The 9075-nt window shown below is 53.0% G+C and overlaps 1 protein-coding gene across 1 annotated transcript; it reads left to right on the top strand.

The window, feature by feature from the left end:
- On the top strand, positions 1 to 1428 carry LOC112883061 (AT-hook motif nuclear-localized protein 17-like). Its single transcript, XM_025948280.1, has one exon. It carries the CDS (start codon positions 116 to 118, stop codon positions 1196 to 1198), a length of 1083 nt encoding a protein of 360 aa, XP_025804065.1. The 5' UTR covers positions 1 to 115; the 3' UTR covers positions 1199 to 1428.
- Positions 1429 to 9075: the final 7647 nt, after the last annotated feature.

Below are 9075 nucleotides of genomic sequence, written 5' to 3'. Positions count from 1 at the left end.
CCGCCCGTGCTCCTGGGACACAGCTCTCCCCCTCGCTCTCGCTGTCGCAGCCGCATCTTTCCAGCTTGTACTACCTGATTGCTCGGTGGTGTCTCTCTTTCTCGCGACCACGTTCATGTCGCTCGGCAAGAGGGATATGAGCCAGGAGCGCCTGTACCAAGATCGCAAGGACGTGGTGCCCATCCACTTCACCACGCCGCCGCCGCCGCCGCGGCAGCAGCAATCCCACCAGCACCACCATGTCGGCCACGGTGAGCAGCAGCAGCAGCAGCTGGAGTGCTTCTCGGATGAGGTGGACAGCCGCGGGAGCGCCGAGCTGAAGGAGCCCGCGAGTAGTGGGGCACTGGTGGTGTCCGGTGGCGGCGACGGGGCGAGCATCGAGGTGTCCAAGAAGCGGCGGGGCCGTCCCCCGGGGTCGAAGAACAAGCCGAAGCCGCCCGTGGTGATCACGCGGGAGGCGGAGCCGGCCGCCGCGATGCGCCCGCACGTGATCGAGATCCCCTGCGGCCGCGACGTGGCCGACGCGCTCGCGCGGTTCGCGACGCGGCGGAACCTCGGGATCTGCGTGCTCGCGGGCACGGGCGCCGTGGCCAACGTCTCGCTCCGCCACCCGGCGCCCGGCGGGGGCGTCCCGGCCGGCGCCATCGTCATCCACGGGCAGTACGAGATCCTCTCCATCTCCGCCACGTTCCTGCCCCCCGCCATGTCCGCCGTGGCGCCGCAGGCCGCCGCCGCCGCCGCGTGCCTCTCCATCTCGCTGGCGGGGCCGCACGGACAGATCGTCGGCGGCGCCGTGGCGGGTCCGCTCTACGCCGCGACCACCGTCGTCGTCGTGGCCGCCGCCTTCACCAACCCCACCTTCCACCGCCTCCCCGCGGACAACGACGCGTCGGTGTCCGTTTCCGTCTCGCTCTCCCCCTGCAGCGGCGACCCCGCGGACGAGCACCGCGGCAGCCATCATCACCAACAGCAGCACCAGCACCCCGCGGAGCAGGCGCCGCCGCCGCCGCAGGAGCATCGCCCTCACGTCGTCCGACGCCAGCCCGCGCCGCACCTCGGCGCTGCCGCCTCGCAAGCGCAGCCGGTGGATCCGTGCGGCCCTCCGGCCGTGCCCATCTTCGCCTGCCACCCGCAGCCGCACGACGTGATGTGGCCGCCGCCGGCCCGCGCGCAGCACCCCCCGCCGCCGCCGTTCTGATGATCGGCGCGCCCGGGTGATCAATCAATCATTGGTACGCGTCAAGCTAGCACCGCATTCGCATCATGTAAGCAGGATAATGACGTGACAATGCGCGCCCCAGCGCTCGATCTCCGTTGACCGTAGCTCCACCTAGGGTTTAACTCTCTTTTTGCTCGTCTCGCGATGACAATCGCTGATCTGCATTGCGAGAAGCTCTCACGCTACCGCTTCCGTTTCTCCATTGCATTTGCATGCATGCCTCGTTGCAAGTAGCGCCCTTTGTTCTTCTTACTATCTTTTTGTAATATTTATAAAATCTAACCAAATCTGGGATTGGCGGAATTGAATTTTCGAGTAGTTGCATACGCGAGTGCTGCTAGTCTGCTACTATCTGATGGTCTCGTTCATCCATTCATCTGTGCAAAGATTAGCGCTTAAAATTGCTCTAGGATTAACACCATCTTAATGCAATCCTCATGTGCACAGCAGTCTTCTCCACTCCATAGCTGCTGGCCGAACCTTTATAGCCATTCAGTTCAGGCCACCTGCATCGCTAGCTATCAGGTCAGCTAGGTGCGTGAACCCATTCTCCGGAGGCACTGATTGGTGCTTCTCTTCCGTATGGGCCTTCAGCAACGCCACCAAAAGACAAGCATCGTCTGGAACCCGATCTATGCACTGTATGCCACTGCTACCAATGTATACTGCAGATTCGGCCGTGCTAGTATTTGCTAAGGTCACAAATTTCAAAGTCACAAATATTAGCTACCATCTCCGTACTGAAGCTGCAGCACTCCACGCTGTGATCGTATGTAAAATTTGAGCTCCCCCGGTGGATCACGTGTAGGGATAAAAAAAAAACCTGCAGTAATTACGAGCTCTGGGTGCGTTGCGTCCGGCCGCACGCCGCCTACACACTGTGCCGTTGATTAGGCTCGAACTTGTAGCACAGACACAAACACAGATCCCAGCAGCGACGAGATGACCTGACGTGACAACATGGATGTTGGTAGGCAGCGCCCTGCGGTCTCTGGGGTCTGGCACCCGTCTGAACTTTGCTACGTCAACGCTGTAACTTTTGACTGCTGCGCTTGCCGTTGAATGGATTGGCTTGGAGCCTGGATACCAAAATCTCCTGCGTAAAATTTAGACTTGACAGGTCTATACATTTTAATCCTCGTTTGTTTGGAATTGAAAAATAACCCACCTAACTAGGTGTTACTCTAGAATTGCCAAGATTTTGGTAAAAAATTATTAGCATGCTCATATTTTAGCATACCTCTATTATAGATAATAAATCTGATTAACGAGGTTACTGGGCGCAGCTAGATTGCCATTGACTAGACTGGCTCTTGATGATTTAATGCAGATTTTCATTCCTAAACACGATTCATCAAAAAGCGCGCGGACCATGCGGTGTATGCCTGTATGGCTTGTAAGCGGCCAGGGAACCATATCATGCCGAGACAACAGTCCCCAACAGACAATTAGCAATAGGCAGAATTTTTAGCATGCCAAACATACCACAACTGAGAAAAAAGGACAAGTAAAACATCATTTTTCTTTTTGCAAAAATATGACAGTTCTTCATAGGAAAAAAAATGACCTCAAGCGGAGGCATAGCATTAAGAAGGGTATAGGCTTCAAATTATATGAGCTGATACGGGGTGGTTTCAATCACTCTCGAAGTTCAGCGCTCTAACTGGCTTCAACAAAAAGTGACACCACTTCCGAAGTGACAAAAAGTTCAGCGCTCAGGGTTTCAACTTAATAAATAATCATGGTAAGGTCAGCCAGTCTCGGTGCACAGTTTTATGGCATAATTATTAAAACTGAGAACTAGATAATTGTGTCGGCTGTGTTTCATAGGGATGAAACTTCTCTTTCATCCCATGAGACTCCCTTCTTCTCTCTTCTCGCTATGTCAGCAAAATTAATGACGTGGCATAGAATTTAATGCTATAAAACTCTCCATTAAATTTCTATTTAGACTGGGCTAATAGGTTAACCCTGCGGTGGTGCTGGTTGTAGGGGTGGTGTGCCGAGTGTATACCTGATCATAGGGCGGCTGCTCGACCCAACAGACTCAACTTGACCCGCCCGAAGAAAAATACTCAACTTGACCCACCCGAAGAAAATCTGACCCTACTCAACCTAACCCTCTCGAAGAAAATCCGACCCGCCACAAAATTCGAGCTAGGTAAAGGCTGATTTTTTGACCCAAAATCTGATCCAACCAAACCTGGCCTAAAAATTACACAGAAAACATCAGGTTTCACCTAACCTGACTACGTGTTGCGTCAGTCTCGAGCCAAAAAATATGGGCTGGTGGTCAGGTCAGATTCAGGCCAAACAAAAAAATATTAGATTTTGTTTGATCTGACCCGACAAATGATCAGGTCTAACCAAGTGGCATGTATTAACACTAGACATGGGAAGCAAAGCACCGTCCGGTTATTCGGTGACGGGGCTTGCTTCTTGACGATTTGTTTTGTGATGACAGGCATCAAGAGAAATGTTTGGTGAACCTGGGTTCGCATGGTGCGAATTCGGCAAGGCAAGAATGCAAATGTGATGAAGGTTGAGAGCATCCATAAAAGCATATCTCAATGGTGTTGAGGGTGCCTGGTAACATCAGTAGGATGCAATGTTGTGCAGTGGTAGTAAGATCTCTTTAGGAGGTTGCAACACTCTAGGAAAAGTATGATGGATAGGTGGCACCAGAGCCTCATGGAGGGTAAAGAGGCCTTGGTCCCTCTCTCCATTGTAAGTGCACTATTTTTTCCATGATCTTGCATTCCAAATGCCTTGTTTGTGGTGAGTCTTGTAGTGTTAGTTTCTTTTTGTATGGTTGTATGCAGGATGGTAAAGGGTCTTAAATTTTAGTTTAGATAATCTAAAAGCCAGGTGGGCCGAGCTCTAATCTTATACAATTTTTAGTTAAAAATATATAAAAATCAAGTTGGATCGTGAAAAGAGTACTAGATCATGATCCATTATCATCCCTAGCTGCATGTTTAACTCTCCTCTTGTTTATTGATCGTGCTCCGCCACTTTGTGGTGGGAGGGAGATAGTAAAATTGGTGCATAATTTGTACTTTTGGATGGACTAATGCAAAAAATCCAAATGTCTTTAGACATCCAATACAATGTGTGGGCTGGAAAACTCCTTATGGAAACTTCCTTAATTTTAGAAAAGCTATATCTAGAGATGGCAATGGGTACCCGATACCCGAAACCCGGCGGGTTTTTACTCTATTAGGGTACGGGTACGGGCTAATATCTATATCCATGGGTTTCTTAATGGGTGATAATCTGTACTCAGCGGGTATGCGGGCACGGGTATAGGATCGTAGCACCCGAACCCGCAAACCCACGGGTTATTTAAACTCGACGTAATATAAAGAATGCAGATCATATACTCATTTTATTATGGCCCAGTAACTTTGTTTTGGAACTTTGATGTCTAATGTAGTGAATTAGTGGTGCCATGCTAGGGATGGTGGACAGTAACTGGATATTAATCTAATTGTGCATTTGTGATGTATGATGTTGTCGGAGAAATTCTCCAGCCGGGTGGCGGAAAGCACCCACCTAATCCTAGTTAAGGATGGGTTTGGAGGAGACTTAGCGGCGCCCGATCGGTAGACAGATGAGCGCAGGAAGGACACAAAGGTTTAGAGTGGTTCGGGCTGCCGGAGCGTAATACCCTACGTCCACTTTGGTGTTGAATTGATTGTGTAAGCCTGCCTGGAACTTAGCCTGGACTTGTGTGTCTGAATCCCCCTTCTAGCGAGTGCACTCTCCCTTTTATAGTCCAAGGGGAGTGCTTACACTGAGCGGGGCCCCGACATGTGGGTCCGGCCAACAGGAGCCTGCTCTACGAGAGATATGGAGGTCATCTCGTCGAGCTCCTCTCCGTAGTCCTCTTCGATCGAGAAGTTGATGTGCGTATCCACAGCCAGGATACGGCCGTGTACAGCCTTATCTTGCACAGTGTCCGGTGACAGCGTTGCCCAACAGTGAAGTCGTGCTGTCACTGTTGGGATGGAACCTCCCGCCAGGCGGTGAAACAGCGCTGACCCGTTGCGTGCGTACTGTTACAGCGCACGCCTTGGCTCGCCTATTACAGGCCATCATCACGCGCGCAGCGTCGTGACGGGACTGTACACAGTCCGCGCACTGTGCACGATGATACGACGCGCCGCATTGGAAACAGGCGGTCTTACCGTAGTGTCAGCCTACCTGCCCCGTGTGTCAGTGGCAGGCTGCTCTTTTTGACTTGGGCGCGCCCGGCCCAGCTACCGCATTAAATGCTGGTAGGTGGAGAGGTGACCCGTAAGGGGCCTCCAGCCGCAGGCACGCGGCAGGGCCAGCCCCGTTCCCTCCGCAGGACGGCACATGGCAGCGCCGGACCTCTTCCCGGGGGAAGGGGGTCCGGACCCCCAAGGCCGGTCGGAGCGGGCTGGCCTGTGATGGGCGGACCATCACACGTGGCGCCCCCGGACCTCTCTGAGGAGACTGGGTCCACAGGAGCTACCCGAGGGCTCTTCCAACCTTCCTGGGGACGCGGAGACCCCTGACCCGGGGCAGCTCGGGGAGGGTCCGGAGACCACGGTCCCAGCTGTCAGGCCCTGGTCGTATGCCATGTCCCCCCAGAAGCCGAGGGGGAGATTACGTATTTGTGAGTTCTTAAGGGCCTGGACACCCTAGCAGGAGGTACCCCTGCCTGTATGTACCGACAGATGTGATCAATGGTGTTATGATTTGTGAAACACTCTATCAGTCTTATGGTTGATATTTATCATGTATTATTACCTCAGTTTTATGTATGTGTCTATTGGCTAATACATCTGAGTGGTTGAGTACTTAACAAATTGTCGGCACGGCAGCCCGCGGGTACTCGCCACCCGTGCGGGTATGGGTTTGGGACATAATTTGTACCCGGCAGCGGATATGGATTTTTTAGCGGGTGTATTTTATCCTGACGGGCACGGTATGGGTAAGCAATACCCAGCGGGCGCGTGCCCGTTGCCATCTCTAGCTATATCACACCTAAGTGTACTTGCTTCTACTAGCTACATCCGAGTTTTTTCATCAATCACTCAAATCTTCGTTCACCTCTTCAATTCCGACAATATTTTCGATCCTATTCTCCATCTCCGATGAGATCAAGCCTCTCCGACTGGTAGGGTTAGCGGATTTCAGGATTTTGAGGTTTGGGAGGGGTTAAGGGGTCGATGATTGAAGGATTTAAAGCTTTAGAGGGAAGACCGGGGAGAGTAAGTCAGGTACGAGGGAGGAAGGTGGTTGGGAAGGTTGTATGGTGGAGACTTGCTTCGATGGGTTAGTGGTGTGAAGCCTGGAGACAGGAAGAGGAGGGTAGCGCTACTGCTTGCTTCGGCCACCATGGCTGGAGGAAGGGAGTAGGTTGGAGAAGGAAGAACGTTTGGGAAAATGTTCTCGATGTCTTTTTTCAAAAAAGAAAACTTCCTCGATGCCAGCGGGAAAAAAGTCTACCGTTCTTCGTCCACATGCGCGTCCATTCGATCAAGAACCTAGTATGACTACCCCCACGGGCCACGGCAAGCTCTCGACGGACAATGCACCCGTTCTGCTGCCGGCGGCCGGCCGGTACCTTGCCCGTCTTGTCAGTATGCAACTCTCAAGAAGCAGTGAAGCGGGACTGCGGGAGAGACCGAGAGTGAGCTCCCGTCCGTCCTCCCGGTCCAAAAGTTGGCTTCTCGCCTTTTGCCTTTGCCCTGCCGCCCGGCCGCAAGCCCGCAGGCCAATAGGACAACGCCCCGCCTGCAGCTAGGGCGACTGCACCTGCATGCGAGCTAGCTCGGCCGCTCCAGGGTCCGGCCGCCCCGCCGGATCGGACCAGGGACGCGCGCAGCCGCGCACGGTGGAGACCGGAGAAATATATCAACCAGGGTGCCGAAGAGAGAGAGGGGGATGCGTGGCTGTCGGTGGCGGGGCAGGGCCGGCAGGCGGGCGAGGCCGCGTGGGTATCTTGCTGCTGTACCTGGCTGCGCGCGCGTAGCCTGCGCCACCCACCATGCATGTGTACTGGCTCTATTTTCTCGTTTCCTGAGCACTCGTCAGCTCTAGCTGTTGCAGTCTTGCTCCGATCCGTCGCGGCACGTAGCACTGTAGCAGCGCAGCTCAGCTATTCGGCAGCCTTGTATAGTTGTGTCCCATGATAAGCACTGTTCATGGCAGCTCAGCTTTCAATTCCAGCATACATGCATGCGCGAGGGACCAGGCTAGCTAGCTAGCTAGTATACGTATACTACTCCATTGTTACTCTTTGCAAACTCTTGCACCTGGTGATGGATGGCCGGTGATGGGTCGGTCATGGGGAGGTTTGGAAAAGATGATGTGAGCGTCGCTTCGGGCGTCCTCAGAGGCATCGGACCGGTAAGAGAGGCAAAGGTTAAGCTCGGCACGGCACGGTCGTCCTAGCTAAGCTAGCTGCACGCCGATGAGAACTGAAAAGACTGCGCTTATCTTGCTTGGCCTGAAAAGAAAAGAATCACCGCGGAGAGAGATTGGGACAAGACAAGGAAGCTTGCTCGGCTGCTTGAGACCTTTGAGAGAGAGACAGAGAGAGAATGCGGCGGGTGTGCGGATGGTTTCTTTGTTTCCACTCGGCGCTTTTGTCCGGAGGAGGAAGAGGAACAGGGGCGCGCCGCAGAAGGTGCGTGCAGCGTGCGCTCGGCTTTTGTTGCGTGCGGCGCCGGTGGCAGGCTGCATCACTCTGGGCTCTCTGGCTATAGCTCCGGGCCTCCGGCGATCCGTGGTCGTCTCCGCCTTTCCTTTCGTGTGGCCGGCCGGCCTTTGCTCGGTGCTTGTACTTTATGCGGTGCATGCGGCTGGCGGGCGGGCCCTTGATCGTATCGGCCCGCATCTCAGACCGAGGAAAGCTAATAAAGCTCGAGACTTGAGCTTTGGGGGAGACGGTGACTAGCTCGTTAGGTACAGTACACGGCTTGCCTTTCGTGCCCACTCCAGCGCCTGCCACACACTGCCTTGCATTGGTTTCTCTCTCTTCTCTCCCGCTTCAATTCCTGCGGTGTAGCATCGGATGCAGGTGCTAGCAAGCTACTGTAGCATAGATGAGGGAGTGTTGACTTGACGACATCTCATCTGAATCCGCTAACTAAACTTTGACCTTTTTTTTTAACAAGAACTTCTCTGCTTATAGTGAAACTTATACTGAAAGCAATAAGGTTCGGTACATGTATGGTTCCAGACTGGGGATACCAGTTCAACAAAAGGAGCAAGATCAAAAGCCTAACACCACATCGGATCTAAAGGCCTAATAAACAAGCCACAAAAATCAAATTTCCGCGATGTCCGACGCCATGGCGCCATCAGGTCTGAAGCTCTCCAGCCACTGGAGCCTTCTCCGCCCGCTCTTGGTCGTCCTTCTTCAGTAGCCGGCTCCATTTCTGCAAGAAGGATATCCCAATGTGCTATACATCAGTCGGTTTGTTTGAGAATTTCTTCTCTATTGCCATTTTATTTCTCATCCTCCAAATCGTCCATATCATCCCTGCAAACATAAACAGGTTAAAGCCGCGCGAGCCCCCGATTTTATTTGGGAGCCAATCCTCCCAGAAATCAGCTCGAGAGGTTAACGTTGGGAACCCATTCCAACCAAAGATATCCCGTAGACAGCTCCAAATGAAACGTTCAAATGAGCAACCAAAGAAAATGTGGTCTGCGTTTTTTTATCCCCTCTAACCCCTCTTTTTGAGTGTAGCAGCCGCTTGAAGCTTCCCGTGGTAAAGTTGCCAATGGAAAATTTTTATTTTTAAAGGTATTCTACACCTCCATAATGCTTTGGAATCTCTGCTAGTGACTAGTGACCCCCCTATCAGAGATGA

This window comes from Panicum hallii, chromosome 2, assembly GCF_002211085.1.
Source record: "Panicum hallii strain FIL2 chromosome 2, PHallii_v3.1, whole genome shotgun sequence".
Lineage (NCBI taxonomy): Eukaryota > Viridiplantae > Streptophyta > Magnoliopsida > Poales > Poaceae > Panicum > Panicum hallii.
Note: the sequence above shows the minus strand (reverse complement) of the source record. Positions and strands in the feature narration are given on the sequence as shown.

Bases quoted from the DNA above. Each gene is read 5' to 3' on its own strand.
- LOC112883061 (XM_025948280.1), top strand. From the start codon at position 116: ATGTCGCTCGGCAAGAGGGATATGAGCCAGGAGCGCCTGTACCAAGAT.